Source organism: Musca vetustissima, unplaced genomic scaffold (assembly GCF_032173495.1).
Source record: "Musca vetustissima isolate MV318-11 ecotype Yass unplaced genomic scaffold, APGP_CSIRO_Mvet_v1 utg704, whole genome shotgun sequence".
NCBI lineage: Eukaryota > Metazoa > Arthropoda > Insecta > Diptera > Muscidae > Musca > Musca vetustissima.
The window spans coordinates 311,343-327,667 of NW_026876336.1; the positions used below are offsets into that span (position 1 = coordinate 311,343).

Genomic DNA, 16,325 nt, shown 5'->3' on the forward strand with positions numbered 1-16,325 from the left:
AGACACCATGCCTGGAAGTTTGATGTTATTAGAAATCATTGTGGGCAACAGGAACAACAACATCATCATGTTCCATACATGATGAGAGGTTGGAGTTTACACACAACACCCAGCTGGTGTTTTTTTCTTGGTTTGGGGTTCCTTTCGATGAAGAAAAAAGTGTGACACCAAATTGTGTGTTCCTTGGCCAAATCCGTGTGGTTTGTTGTTGTTGCTGGTCGCTTGACCAGTGTTGTTTGTTTTCCAATAATCTGCCATCTTTTTGTGTTGAGCATCATAAATTCGCCGCAGCAGCAAACAGAACAATGATGACATCGACAGCGGTACTCCTTGCAATCCTCTGGAACCCATGCCCTCTCTCACGCACACAAACACACGCTCACGGTGTTTGTTTTGGCACTGCTGAATGAATTTAATAAGCGACTCGCCGGTCAGCCAATAACTTGGCAAAATTTCATCTGTTGTTTGCCTAAATAGCCCACACACAACGCTTAGCAGCAACATTGCTGGCTGGCAGCATTGGTACGAGCGCATCTTGTGTAGTAATCTTCTTTTAATACCTGTCGATAAGTATGCCCCATGCTGGCGCTGGCTGATCTTGTGTGTCTTTCTGTTCGGCTGTCTGGCTTGGTGGCGCAAAAGAAAAATCCCAGTCCCAGCTAAAAATTTATAAATTATGGCACAAAAGGATATCAACGAACAAAAAAGAAACCGAAATGACAAAATCCTTAAGGAAAAACATAATTTCTTTCGCTTTTTCGGTTGATTTTTTACAGAGAATTGCAAAGAGTTTTTCAATCGATGCGTGTGTGTTTTTATTTTAGTGGGGGGATAATAAATTTTTTGTATAAAAGTTATTGCAGAGGTAACATCAAAGAGAAGTAGAAATTTGTAAAAGGGTTCGTGAAATTAGCAGAAATAATACCAAGAAGACCATTTTTTTCAAAATGCCAAATTTCCCCAAACTTCAGGATGATCTGGTATTTAACATATAACTCGTAAAATTGTCAAGGAAATTTTCTACAAAATAGCTTGAAATATTTCAAATTCAAATATGCTATAAATTATTTCACTACATATCAAAGTTCCCTTCGCAAGTTTCTGAGCTATTTTGCTAACAGTGGAAATGTAAAACCTTAAAATGTATTTTATCTTTTTAAGAAGTGTTAATAATTGTGCCGTAACTCGTGAACGTCTTGAGCTATTTACCTACAAAATTGCTTAAAATAATCCTTACCTAGTAGCCAGTAATCGCTTCTGCCACTACACTAAGTTTTCTTCATTGGTTTGTAATACATTTCCCTTACAGTGACTGCACATTACTTCAAAATCATATGCCCATTTTTTTAAGTCACTTTTACTTCTTTCCTATAACTCAAGAACGCATTCAGTAATTTGATTAAAAAATTGCTTGAAATAATCTATTTAGAATATATTTCAATTGTTCCAACCACATAAGCAACATTCCTTCATTATTTTGTTAGCTATTTCGTTTACAGTGCCGATGAATACTTTAAAAGACGCATTTCCATTTGTAGTTATAGTAAAGTTAGTATTTTTAACATATCTCAGAAACGAATAAAGCAATTTTGCTATAAAATATCTTGAAATAACCGTTATCGAGTACCCATTAATCGATTCAGCAACAGTTTGGAGATTCCATCAATAGTTTCTCAGACATTTCGTTTACAGTGGGTATACATTGGCTTGAAGATCACATTTCAATAATGATTTAAAGGACAGTTAGTATTTTTGAGGTAACTCGAAAACTTCTGGAGCGATATGGCTACAAAATGGCTTAAAATAAACCTCTTGGAGTAGTCTTTAAATAATTCCCCAAGACGTTTAAGATTACATTATTAGCTTTGACGTTATATTGTTAACAGTCGGTATACTTATGTTTAAAAGAAGATGTTTGCATGCCAGGGAGTGTTGGTATTTTGGCCATAACTCAAAACTCATGGACGACTTGAGCTATTTGGCTATATTATGGCTTTAAATAATCCTTTTGGAATAGGCTTTAATTGTTTCATAGTGAAGTATTAGATACTGCCAATAGTTTATGCCCTATTTTATTAACAGTGGAGCTATTTTGATTTAAATTCATTTTCTTATATTTTTGGGAGTTATTTTGGTATTTTGTATACAACTCATGAACGACTTGAGCTATTTGGCTATATAATGGCTTAAAATAATCCTTTTTGAATGATCCTTATTTGATTTAAAGTGAAGTATAAGATACTGCTAACAGTTTATGACTTATTTTATTTACAGTGGACCTATTATCATTCAAATTACATTTTTGAGTTTTTGATTTTTTTTTTTTTTGTATTTAGGATATAACTCATGATCGGTTTATCAGATTTTTATATTTTATATCTCAAAATGATCGAGAGAGTCTACACTTCGTTTTATCTATTATGCAATTTGCGCTAACTTAATTAGTTTATGTGCTATTTTATTAACAGTGGATCTATTATGATTCAAATGGCATTTTTGAGCTTTTGGAATTTTTGTTTTTTATTTAAGACATACCTCATGATCGGTTTAGCAAATTTTTATATTTTATATCTCAAAATGATCGAGAAAGACTACACTTCCTTTTATCTATCGTGGGAATTGTCTTAACTTAATTAGTGTGTGTTCTATTTTATTAACAGTGGACCTATTATGTTTCAAATGACATTTTTTGAGTTTTTTTTTTTTTTTTTTGAGATTTTTTGGTATTTAGGACATAACTCATGAACAGTACAACGGATTTTTATATTTTATATCTCGAAATAATCGAGAGAGATTACACATTGTTTTACCTACGGTGGAAATTGTTCTAACTTGATTAGTTAAAGTCCTATTTTATTAACAGTGGACCTGTTATGATAAAAATGGCATTTTTGAGTTTTTGGGAATTTTTAGGACATAACTCAGGAACAGTACAAAGGATTTTTAAATTTTATATCTCAAATTGATCGTGAGAGACTACACTTCGTTTTATCTATTATGTGAATTGTGCTAACTTACTTAGTTTATGTCCCATTTTATTAACAGTGGACCTATTATGATTCAAATGGCATTTTTGGTCTTTTTTAAATTAATTTTGAATTTATATTTTTAATTTTTTTATTTACTTTTTTTTAAGAAAATTAAATTTATTTAATTATGATTTAATAAAGCCCCAATTTTTCATTTCGTACAAAATTTTTTATTAGGTAAATAATTTTATGATTTTTTTTTTTTATTTTCAAAATAAAATTTTTCTAATTGGGTTTCCATAAAAATTCCCCTTTCCATTTCGATTTTTTTTAATTTCTAGTAAAAGTGAGAAAATTACGCTGAAAATCATAAAATTTTGAATCAATTTTATTCTCTTCTATTTTTTTATGGCCCCACAGTTTGATTGGAGGGAAATTTTGAAGTGTGTAGCCTTAACACGTTTTCAAGTTTAACACTACAAGTTTTTATTGTTGCGCCACAGTTATTTATTTTTTATTTTTTTCATTCGACTAAATGGTTTTCACATTGAGTGAGAAGAAAAGTGTTAACTATGGTTGGTGTTGGTGGCGTTGTTGTTGTTGCTGTTGCCATTGCATATTCAATGGATCATGACAGACAGCATTTATAACTATTTATATGATGGAACATACATACAGACATTTGTACGGAGAAAAAAAAACAATTTTTTTTATTAATATTTAGATTAATTTCCAACTAAAACAAAACGACAACAACAAAACACCAATTGGTTAAATTGAATCAAAATCATAAAGAAAAGAAAAAAATCCAACACAACCATTTGAGACTTCCAAGAAAAAAATGTTCATATCGACCACTGAATACATAATTGAAGAACATAAATATAACACCACGGCAGGCACAGGCACACAACCAGCTAGCCCAGTCAGTCCAACCAGCCATGGAACATGTTGTTCTCCACAGCTAGAAAACCCAAGCAAACTTCATACGTTTTGTATTTTTTTATTTATGTTTGGAATATTTTCTTATGAGAGAGTTATGCTCAGGGATGGATGGATAGGTGGCTTGGCGGGCTGCCTGACTGTTTTGGAGTTCTGAGTGTTTGAGGGTACTTAGAGCAGCACCACGCATGAAGTTGCATCAGGCATACAAATCACGAACTCTTTACAGCAGCAGTTATAGTTTTTGGCTCGACCAAGCCAAGTTTCTTGGTGAGTGGTTATGAGAAGTTTTTTTTGGTTTATTATGGTGGGTGATAATGACAATAGCTTGTGGTGTTTGTTGTTGTTGCTGTTACTCTTGTAAACCATAAATTGTTATAATTTTATTAAATCATTTAACAAAAAAACTTTTCTTTGCAAAAATGATTTGTAACTTATTTTGTACTGAAGCGTTTTTTTTTCAATTTTCTGCTTTTGGACGAAAATTTATTCTATTAGTCGTCAGCAGCACGTTCGCCAATGTTTATTATTGTGGCGTTAAAAATTAAAAAAAACGAACGACCATACGAACATTGTTCACAGAGTTTTGTGGGCCTAAATGGCTCGCTGGCTGGCTGGTTGGCCAAACTGGCTGCCTTGTTGGCTAGCTGGCTGCCTGGCTGATAGAATTGCTTGGCTAGCCACACAAAACATTAGCGCGTAATTGTTGGCCATCAATATGCGAGTAGTTGCCATAAAAATGGCCACTTTTAGCAATTTTAGTCAGTCGGTGACAAAAATCAAAGTGAACACCCGACGGCGCACCTATTTGGTATGCAAAAATGCGCGCCACAATGTCTCACAGAGACAGAGAATATTCCAACATAGTCATCAGCAGCAAAAACATCAACATTACCATCATCATGAAGTTCTACAACATCATCATTCGGATGGGAGGAGGTGTGTGGGAGAGGTCATGAGTAACAAATATCCAACACCCACTAATTTTTTTGGTAGGTGGTGGTGGATGGGTTGAATATCGTTTATTTTTTTTTTCTCCCGTTGATTTGTTAATTTGACTCCACCCTCTGGGTTATTTGATGTTAATCTTTAATTTATGCCAAAAATTGAATTTGCCTCCTCTTGGAAGGTGGGAGGGAGAGAGGTAGGCAGGTGGAAATTAATATTGGTAGAGAATACTGGACAAGTAAATTTGAGGAAAAAATACAAAAAAGTTGAACCTTGAGAATGAAAACAGCCGATAAGGAAAAAACCTTTATTTTTGGATACAGGGAATGGTTGGGGTTTCCCGATAAGGAAAATAACCTTTATTTTTGGATACAGGGAATGGTTGGTGTTTATGATAGAATATATAACGTAATAGGTTTTGTAAACTTTCTAGAAAACCAAGATTTGTATCAGAGCAAAAAATTGACCATTTGCAAAATAAACGACTCATATTATCCTCATACATCAAATTAAATGTTTCAATATGAACCTCCTAAAATATATACTTCAATTTTATATACATTTCGCAAAAAAAGGAATTTTTAGTCGCATAGACCTCGGATTTTAAGAATTTTATCTCAGTTCTGTCTCAAAATTTCAATTTAAATACCTTGCAAATTTATGTTACTATATGCCCAGACAGTATTACTGTCAGGAAAGTAACATACAATTAATCGTACAATAACTAATGTAATCTCTAATTTCTCATCGATAATGGAAACCTTTTCCGTACTCAGTAGTTAAAACATAATTCCTAAAGTAGTTAAAGAAAAGGATTCATTAATAACGTTGGAAGAATTTTTTACGAAAAAAATTATTAAATAGGACATTTTTAACAAATTCGAAACATAAATTCAATTCTATAATATACAAAGTGAACTGAAAACTTCCTAAGGTTAATGCACACTTTTGGGCAGTCAGTATTTTGTGGATAACTTCTAAACTACTGGCTCAATTTTATTTAAAAATATATCAAAAGTTTCCATTTAAATTGTTCTTCACTTCATCTCCTAACTATTTTGCCATATCGCCAATATTTACAAAGTTGTGTTGCCCACAGTTCGAATAGTGTCATTTTGTATATTTTCTTGCACTGTTCAATATTTGAAGCCTAAAAAAGCTGGAATTTTCAAAATATCTGTAGAAATTTGATAAAATAAGTTTCAAACTATATAAAAAAAGACGAATATATCACAAAATAATTTAATGTGACAATATATTAAATTTTTACAACATTTTTTAAGAAACATATTTGTCTCATTTTTCAAATTTTGCGCACTCACTATTTTGAACATAACCTCTGAACTACTGTCACAATTTTATTAAAAAATATATGAAAGGATTCTATTTCAATCGCTCTTCACTTCGTCTCTTAACTATTTTACAATATCAACAATATTTACAAAGTTGTGTTGCCCACAGTGAGAATAGTGTCATTTTGGGTATTTTGTTGCAGTGTTCAATATTTAAAGCCTCTAAAAGCTGGATTTTTCAAAATATTTATAGAGATTTGATTAAAGTTATCTCGAATTATGTAAAGAATGACGAATATATCTCAAAAAAATTTAGTGTGACAAAAATATTCATATTTTACAACATTTTGTAAGAAACAAATTTGTCGTCTCATTTTTCTAGTTTTGCGCACTCACTATTTTGAGCATAATTTCTGAACTTCTGCCAAAATTTTATTACAAAATATATTAAAAGATACTATTTCAATTGTTCCTTAATTCATCTCTTAACTATTTTACAATATCAACAATATTTTCAAAGTTGTGTTGCCCACAGAGCGAATAGTGTAATTTTTCGCATTTGCTTGCAGTATTCAATATTTGAAGCCTCTAAAAGCTGGATATTTCAAAATAATTATAGAGATTTGATTAAAACAGTCTTAAATTATATACAGAAATACAAAAATTACTTAAAATAATTTAAAATTTACAATAATATTGAAATTGTACAACAAATTTTAAGAAACATAAGTGTTGTCTCATTTTTCTAATTTTGCGCACTCGTTATTTTATGGATATCTTCTGAACTACTGCCACAATTTTATTAAAATGTATAACAAAACATTCCTTATCAATTACTTTTCACTAATTTCATAAACAATTTTGCAATTGCAGCAATATTTTCAAAGTTGTTTGACTAAAAAAGTAAATAGTGTCGTTTTGAGTATTTTCTTCTTATCGTCAGTATTTCAAACCTTTCAAGGCACAATTTTACAAAGAATGTAAAGAGAAATGTTTTCATTTGAACTTAACCTATATAAATGAAGTTTAAAATTAACTAAAAAATTTAAATTCATTAACAGGAATTGAAATTCTAAAACATTTTGTAAAAAAATGAAATTTGTCAAAAATTTTAATTTTTTTGCGCAATCAGTAATTTTGACCTAACTCTAGAATGGCTCTATCAATTTTCCTAAATAATATCTTCACATACTCGGAATCGAATATACTACATTTCTTTCATTAACTATAAAACCTCAAAATATCTTTCAAAGTATCGAATATAAATACAAATATTTACCAATGATATACAATTTGTCCCTTTTTTTTAAATTTTGCGTATTTAGTTTTTTGGGTCTAACTCAAGAACGACTCCATCGATTTTAGTTAACAAGGTACCAAAATGTTTACCTTGGATTACACTTCCCTTCTCTCTTTAATAAATTTGTAATAGAAACAAAAATTTCTAAGTTATTTAGTAAAAATATTAAATAACCTTGTCTCAAAATTTCTATTTTTGCGTTTTCAGTATTTTTGACCTCACATGAAAACTAATCGTCCGATTTTGTTTAGAAATGTCTTAAAAAATTCTGTAGCGAGTGTTTTCTAACATTTCTATTAATTATAATAAAATTCCTTTGAATCTTTAAAAGTTATATGACTTAAACTATGTGCGGAGTTTCTTTTGATTACTTTTTTTATGTTTTCATAATATTTTTCCTAAAATAGCTAAAAATTATTATTTATTATAGTAGAATAGTTTAATATTTTCATAAGAAAATTTATGTAATTTAGACAAATCAGCAAAAAGGGATCCATATAGATCGTATTTATAGGACTTACATGTAAATATAGGAAGGAAGACCAAAACTAAGGTTTTCTAACTATTTTTATATGCTGTAAATATTTTTTGGTCTTAGAACCTATGATTTTTCCTGGATTCTTATTAAAGTTCCATCATTTTGTAATAGAAATTTATGACTGAGAAGAATCTACATTGTTCTTATGAATCCAGAGATCAGTCCTACAAATCGATATTAAGAGCTACTTCGCAAAATAGTAGGTAAATATATGGTAGTAGTTGGTTCTAGAGTCAATCTTTTGGCTCTAGAAGCTGTAATTCTTAATAATTTTCAATCAAATTTTAGCTAACTTCTTAAGAACAATCTTAGTAATTAAAATTTATAAAAATTACCCCTTAATGTTACAATCTTTGGGCCAATAACACTTCACCCCGCTAACAAAAAATTGCACGGAACATTCGCTAGGTAATGTCGAAATGTAGTTACGCTTAACTCCGTAATTAGGCAGTTATCGATAAAATATTAGGTGTCTATGGGTTACTGAAGTTCTCATACCCATTCTTCTCTAAAAATGAAAGAAAGTGAAAACCGAAAAAATTTCTCTTTCACCCTGCAAATACTTCAAATAATTTGCTGAATGCCTTCAAAACGTAAACAAAGCTGTGACAGAACACTGGAGCCCAATTACAAGCCATAATGTTGTAATTTAAAATAATCACAACATGTTTTACCATTTCGGACATCAACAATAGGGTCACCGCTCATACAGTCACTCACTCAGTCACTCGCTTTGTGTCGGTCACATTAAGTAATTGTCATGCATTTTTAGTGCTGGTCTTTTTTCCGTTTTTGATTTTTTTTACTTCTTTGTGAAATACTTGTACGGGCCGGAAATTGAACTTAAACACCTCTAATTGTGCCCAAATAAAGTGGGAGAAAGAGAAGCGGACACACAATTACTTGGGTTGCTGTTGTTGTTGGTTTTTTTTTTTTTTTTTTGTAGTACCAAAAATGGAAATGTTTTTTGTTTTGTGGAAAATCAGATTCGTAATCAAGTGGCAAATCAATGTGTAATAATAAATTTACAAGTCAAAAGTAGTTGTTGTGGAGCCGACTCGGAGGAAACCCCCCTGCGTGGAAGAAGAAGAATGCCTTGTCATATAATTTGTTGGCTAAAACGTTTAAGGCTAATTGTCATTTCTAATTAGGTCATTATCAGGGGCCACACACACCATCACCACAAAACAACAACATTTGGCGGTTTTTCTTAGAAATCTGTTTTTGGAAAAGGTTTTTGGATTTGGATTTTTGTTGTTGTTTTTGATGGGGAACCAAACAAATTTGTTTCAAAATCAAATTTCATTTTGGTTTTAAGCGTGAATTTGCCACGAGACAAAATCAATGGCGCAGATAATCAATCGGCTTAAAGCGTAAAGCCACATATCATCATGGTTGGAATGGTTAGGATGAACGGATGGATGGATGGCCTGATGTCGCAGAGACTGCCTGCCAACAAGGAAGAGGGATCGTTTGGGTTCATGTGACAATGCTATCAGTTGAAAAAAATTAGTTGGGGACCCTTTTGGCAAACGACAAATATTCTGCCAGTTTGTCGTTTTCTTGGGCAAATCATTAGCTGCACAGTCACTATCTATGGCCCGGGAAGTTCTTGTGTCTCTTCTGCTCTTCAAAATAAAAAAAATGTTTAAACGGCGGGCGTTTGATAAACGCCAAAGCCGCTGAGATGTGGCTGCGTCTGTTGTCGCTCTTCCAATTCGTTGTCGCAAACTTTGATGTGTCATCGAGCATCTAGGAAATGTTTATCAAATTCATTGAACCACTTTCATTAGTTATGACATCTTTTGCTTTTCCTTCTACATTTTGGTTTTGGATGCTGCTCTGCTCAGCTTGGCCAGCCCAGCAGACGTTGTCTGACTTCTTTTGATTTTTTTTATGCTGCTGCTCTTTGGTCGTGTTCTTTGAGAGGCCTGATGATGCTTCTTACAATTCTTTGCATGTTTGATTTCAATTCAATATTTCTTTTTTTTTGGTTTTTGTCTGTTCGACTTCTTTTTGATTACGTTTTGGTGGGATTTTTCTGTTGATTTTTTTTGTGGACTCTGGAGATGCCGTGATATTCGTTAAGTTTATGACAACTTGTGTCGCTGGGCTTTTGAACAACACAAGCAGCGTTCATTCTTACATGTTGTTATCTCATAAACGCATCATAAACGCGCTTTAATTCTTGAGACCCCTTTTTTGGCAGCCGAAAGAGACCCAAAGAGACGAGGGGAGGAGAGAGGAAGTTTTGTATAAGCGACACTTTAAAATTGTGGCAATCTTTGTTGTTGTTTTAACTGAATTTCTGTCTAACCAAACCCCGCCATGGCAGCGAGACTTGCCGAAAAGCGTGATGCTTGATTTCAAGTTGATGAGGTCGATTCGTTGATGTTGATGGGCAGCAGCCAGGCAGTTATTAAAACACCAGCACACGTAACTTGCTAAAAAAACATTCCCACTTTGTTGTTGGAATATCAGCAGCAACAACAACAACAAATTTCAGTTTATTGCCAAAAAATCGTAGTTGATTTTTGGGAGAGGAAAGGACAGCCGAAACAACGGTTTGTTGCCTCTGCCGCTGACCATCTCAAAAATAAAAGAAGTGGACAATCGAAAAAAAAATCTTTGATATTTCACTGGCGCCACAAAGACGACGCTTCTTTGCTGAATTTAAGTTTTTTTATGTTTTCTGCAGTACTTCTTGTTTTTTTTTTTTCTTTTGAGTTGCCATCATTGTCATCACATACTTCCCGAACATCATTTTTGTATATACTCATATTTATTGTGTATTTTATTTTGAAGTATTTGAAAACAAACTAAATATGATTAAATTTATTTCAAGAAAACAAAGAAAAATTTCGGTAGTCTCTAAATTCAAAATTCCTAAATAAAATTAAATGTTATGAACTAAATTCCTAAATACCTAAACTGAATTTCATAGATGCCAATGAAGAGAGAAAGAGAGAGAATTTCTTAAATATTTCCAATATGATATTTTAAATATATGCTTCTGACTTTAATTATTTGAAAATAATCCTAAACAAAATAAATTATTATAAATTCTAAATTCCTAAATGAAATTAAATGTTATGAACTAAATTCCTAAACTGAATTTCATAGATGGTAATGAAGAGAGAAAGAGGGGCGGATTTCATAAATATTTCAAACGTGATATTTTAGATAAGATTTTATAACATTGATTTAAAATAATCCTAAAAATTATCAATTATTATATATTCTGAATTCAAAAATTCCATAACTGAAATTAAATGTTATGAACTAAATTCCTAAACTGAATTTCATAGATGAAAATAAAGAGAGAAAAGAAGAGAGAATTTCTTAAATATTCCCAAAATGAAATTTTGGATGTATTTACATCTTACTTTAATTATTTTTAAATAATTCTAAAATAATAAATTATTTTAAAAATTAGGAAATAATTCATACATATTCTCAATTGGAAAGAGAGCGAGATTATTATAATGCATAGCTGCTGAAGAGCAATAAAATCAAAAAATGGCATCGAATTTACTAGAGCAAAAATATTTCTTAAAGAGAAGAAGGCGAAAAGAAAATAAAATAAATTCAATATTTCGTTGGCTAGAAATTTGAATGAATAATGAAAATGTCTAGAAACTTAAAAACAAGCTCCGGAGTGAAATAATTAGAGCCGTCGCACTAAGCGCCGCTTCCATACTTACAATTTGGAGTCATTGAGAACACACAAGAGATTATTTTCCGACGCTGTTCAGTATCGGGAGAATACCCTCAGACAATTTTTTTCTAGAATCAGAATCTACTTAAGAAGAGCAATAAATATATTAACTAGATTCAATAATATTAATTGGGTTTGATGAGACACTCTGTCCCGACAAAAAGAAGGGTATTACAAAAAATAGCGGAATTATATATTTATCGCCATCTGTTCTCGATATATTGTACAACTCGATGTAGGGTTTCGAAGTGCTCAATATATCAATATAAATGATTTCAATGGACGAATAGAGTATATATGTGTGATAAGAATATTGAAGCGCTTCAGGGATTATAAATATTGGTCCATATGAAGTTAATCATGTGCGTTTATTATGAAAAATTATTCAGAATTCTGTTTATTTTAAAAATTATAATTCTGCAAATCTCAAATCTAGTTATTGTAATTCTTTCACAATTTTTTTAAACACGAAATTAAATTAAAAAAAATCCTCGAAGAATTCAGTTTTCCTATTTAATTTTTTTCCTTCAGCATTCCAAAAGGACTCGAATATAAAATGGCCTGAAAACAGCAATCGGAATAGATAGCCGAAGTGAGTTTCTAAAAATGAGAAGGATAGGATTCTTCCATACGATCTAATAGTTCAGAGAGTGTTTCATAAAGATTCTGTAATCAAAAGGTCTCCAATATAAAATGGGCTGAAAAAAAGTAGGGGTTATATAATAATACAACCAGAGCGATTAGCCGAAGTGAGTCTGTATAAATGAACAGAATCGGAATGGTTTTTCTAAAAAGGTTCAGGAAAAGGCCTCCAATATGAAATGGACTGAAAAAAACTAGAGGTTCTATAATCCACCCAGAGTGGTTAGACAGTAGGGATTTTATAAAAGCAACCAGAATAGTTAGCTGAAGTGAGTCTCTCTAAAAATGTGGATGTTTTCTTCCTTATAGGCGATCTAATAGTTTAAAGAGTGTTTCAGAAAAATTCTGTAATCAGGAAATCTCCCATATAAAATGGACTGAAAAAAAACTAGAGGTTCTATAATTCACCCAGAGTGGTTAGATGAAATGAATCTCTATAAATGAGCAGAATGAGGATGTTTGATATCCCATAGAGGTTCTAAAGATTTAGAGAGTGTTTCAGCAGGGTTCAAGGGGTCTCAAGCCGTATTCATAGACGAATTAAAGTTTTATCAAATCACTTTAGACAAGCAGAAGTTTCAGAAATTTTTTCAGAGAGACTAAAGGTCTCGATTTAATTTCCTAAAAAAATTGTTTTAATTTAAAATAATCAAATAAGTATATTAAATTTTATTATCGCAAACCGTCTATATAGACAAATTAAAGGTGTAGTAAGCCTCCTAGGACAAGTGGAAGCTTCAGAAAAAATTTTCGGAGTTTTCTGGGAGACTTTAAAGGTCACGATTTAGTTTCCTAAAATTTTGTTTTACTTTAAAACAATTGTAAATATCTCCCTAAATTATTTACCCATTTCCCTTTAATTATTACCCTCCTCTAATTTGTTTCACTTAATTCAATTCCATTTTAATTTCCAAAATATTTGTTTCAATTTTACAAACCATTATCTCTCCTTCCCATTTTTTATATCAAAATTTATAAATAAAATAAAAAAATAATAGTAATAAACTTTTAATGTTTACAAAACTTTGTGATACGCTTGATATCTTGCGCACTTTTCCATTTTGAAATTCATTGAAAAATTTACTGCTGTTCTGGCTGTCTAGCAGCCTAACCCTTGCTTGCTCACTCACTAATTTCATTTCTTTAAACAAAACGCACATTTTCCTGTTTTGTTGCAAACACTTTTGAGAAATTACTTTTAACAACTAATTCGTTTAGTAATGATTTTTTAATGCAACATCGAAAATAACAGCAACAACAAACAAAGAACAAATTAGTTGAAAAAAGGGAAAATTAAATTCATTGAGAAACAAAGAGAGTTTAGAGTTTTGCATATTAGGTCTGTCTGCATTTTTTTTAATAAAAAAAGTTAATGAAAAAAAATAATAGTGAGTTAATTTAAATTTTTTTTTTCTAAATTCAGTATGGTTTTAAATTTGGAGTAATAGTACGTTTACATTTAACTGGATTTCGCTAACCCAGTGGGTTTCAATTGACAATTCCTTTACATTATTGACAAAAAATGTATATGCCGTTTAAAGCGAGTTTGTAACAAATCATTATAGAATTAATTTTATTTTTCATACTGAAATAATATCAAAAACACACTATTTTCAATCTATATTTCAAAGAAGGAACCTGCCTTCAGCCTTGGAGAAGAAATTGTAAACAAATATTCCTAAGAAGTTTAATGAATTATTTCAAATATTTCTGGTAACATAAAAAAAATTCTAACGAAAATTGAGCGAAACGTATCATTATTTAATCAAAAACGATATTTCTAATAAAAAATCAATAATTTTTGATCCAATTCAAGTGCAAATTGTATGCTTTACGTAAAATAAGTTATGTTTTATAAAACAGCTGACTGGTAAAAACAGCTGATGGAAAACATAGGGTTCTAGAGTTTTGAAATCGATAATATTAGAAAACGTAAATTTTGTATGATATTTTAGTTTCTAAACAAATTTTACGACATATTTCTCAAACTTGTTCGCAACATATTTCGGAGAGAGCGGCTATTATCTCAAAGGAGAGACAAATCGATTTGATTTTTTCATTTGGTCAATTTTTTCATTTTCGAAAATCGAATCTCTATTTGAAATATTCTTTAAAAAAAATATTTCTTTTATTCCTTTATCTAAAATATTGCTTTATGTTTTTCAAAATATTTTTTTTTTCAAAAAATATATTTCGAAAAGCTATGGACAATATAATTATTCAAAATATATTTTTTTGAAAAAAATATATTTTTAGAAACAGAAATAAATTCTAACCTAGCTAACAATTTTCAATTACTCAATGGCTTTTACATTTCTTTAATCACTAATTTCACTATTTTTTGTTTCTTCTTCTTCTTTTATTTTCCATCCTTTATTCTTAAATTTGTATCCTTTTCTTTCTTTTTTGTCCTTTCTTATCGTCCACTACTCAAAGCCGTCGGTATTTCTCAACAAATATTCCTTTCATAATTTCTTTTTTTTCTTTCATCGTTTCACTTACCTTCCACTTTTCGTTATGACCATTTCCGTGCCGAGCTTATGAAATTTCTCCCACAGCTCCTTGCCCTCCAACGTCACCTTGGGATCATCCACAACACCGTCCTCCTCCGGCTGTAGGGCACGCAAGGGACGCATTGCCGGATGCAGTTGATGGGCCACGGCGGAGGCTAAGACCACGTCTTCCGCTGTCGTATAGGCTGTGCCCAACGGATGCGGATGATGATGATGTGGATGGTGGGGTGGAAAACGCAACGGGCCTGGATATAAACCCGGATGGGGACCCGCTGGACTACCGGCTAGAGCGGCCAGGGCAGCTGCTGGAAAATACGGTGGCTGTTGAGGCAAATGCGATCCTAAGTGACCAGGTACTGGTGAGTGATGTGGATGTGTGGGTGGTGGCGCTTGGGCTTGAGCTTGAGGTGATGAATGCGGTGGTATGGTGTGGCCAGCAGCAGCTGAAGCGGCGGCAGCAGCAGCTAAATGCGAGGCACTCAATAAAGCCGACGGCAAGTTGTTGTTGTTGCTACTGCTGGTGGCTGTGGTGGCACGTGAAGGATTTGTGGCCTCACTGCTGTTGGTGCTATCGTTGGAACAGTTCAATAATGAGGGAGGTTGTCGGGATGCGATGCAATTCGAGGATTCGTTGTTGTTGTTATTGTTGCTGTGGGATTCTTGGCCCGGTGACAGTGGAGGCGGTTGCTGACCACCAACTGGCGATGACTGGCCACCGGCAATGCCGGCCAAATGATGTGCTGGTTGCTGCTGTTGGACGTTGGCCAAGTGCCGGGGCGGTGAGGTGGCAGCTGGAGGCAAGACAGCAGCGGCGGTGGCCGATGAGCCGGATGACGATGAAGTGCCACTGGAGTCGACAGATACGGCCGACTGCGTTGTCGTTTGATTTCCCGCCGTCAACAGCGAGGAAACGCTGAAGTCAGTGGGTCGAGACAATTGCAGAAATGGGTGATATGCCATACCATTTGCGAACCTGGCGAATGGATCTTCAGCTGACTGATGAAGCAACTCCTGGGTATCGTATCTCATTACATTACATTCGTTAATCAAGAACTAGGAATGAAATATCGGCAATGGCAAGAAGACGACGAAGCACACACACACACGATTGGTATTTTATTTTTTGTTTATTTGTTAAATTATTTTTTGTTGTTGTTTTGTTGTTATAAAAAAATTGCACAATTTTCCACAAAGATTTTCGTTAATGTAATTTTTTTTTTGTAATATTTATTTTGAATTGATATTTTTTGTTGTTGCTTAAAATAAATCACAATTTGAATTTTTCGTTTATTTTTTCTTCTTTTCTATTTGTTGTTGTTTACTATATATTTGTTGTTTTAATCACATTTGCCTTGGATTTTTTGTTTAATTCTCTATTTGTTGTTGTTTTTTATTTTTATTCACTTGTTATCTTGGGGTTTTATATCAGTTTTTTCTTTTGTTGTTGTTGCCAAAACCCTTTT

The 16,325-nt window shown here is 32.3% G+C and overlaps 1 protein-coding gene across 1 annotated transcript in view; it reads right to left on the reverse strand.

The window, feature by feature from the left end:
* Window positions 1-15,927, reverse strand: part of LOC133338887 (optomotor-blind protein) — a 103,868-nt gene extending 87,941 nt beyond the window's left edge. Inside the window, exon 1 of the mRNA XM_061547013.1 lies at window positions 14,852-15,927. Within this exon, the coding sequence (XP_061402997.1) occupies window positions 14,852-15,891 (1,040 nt within the window). The 5' untranslated portion in view covers window positions 15,892-15,927. The remainder of the gene's footprint in view (window positions 1-14,851) is intronic.
* Between the last annotated feature and the right edge of the window lie 398 nt (window positions 15,928-16,325).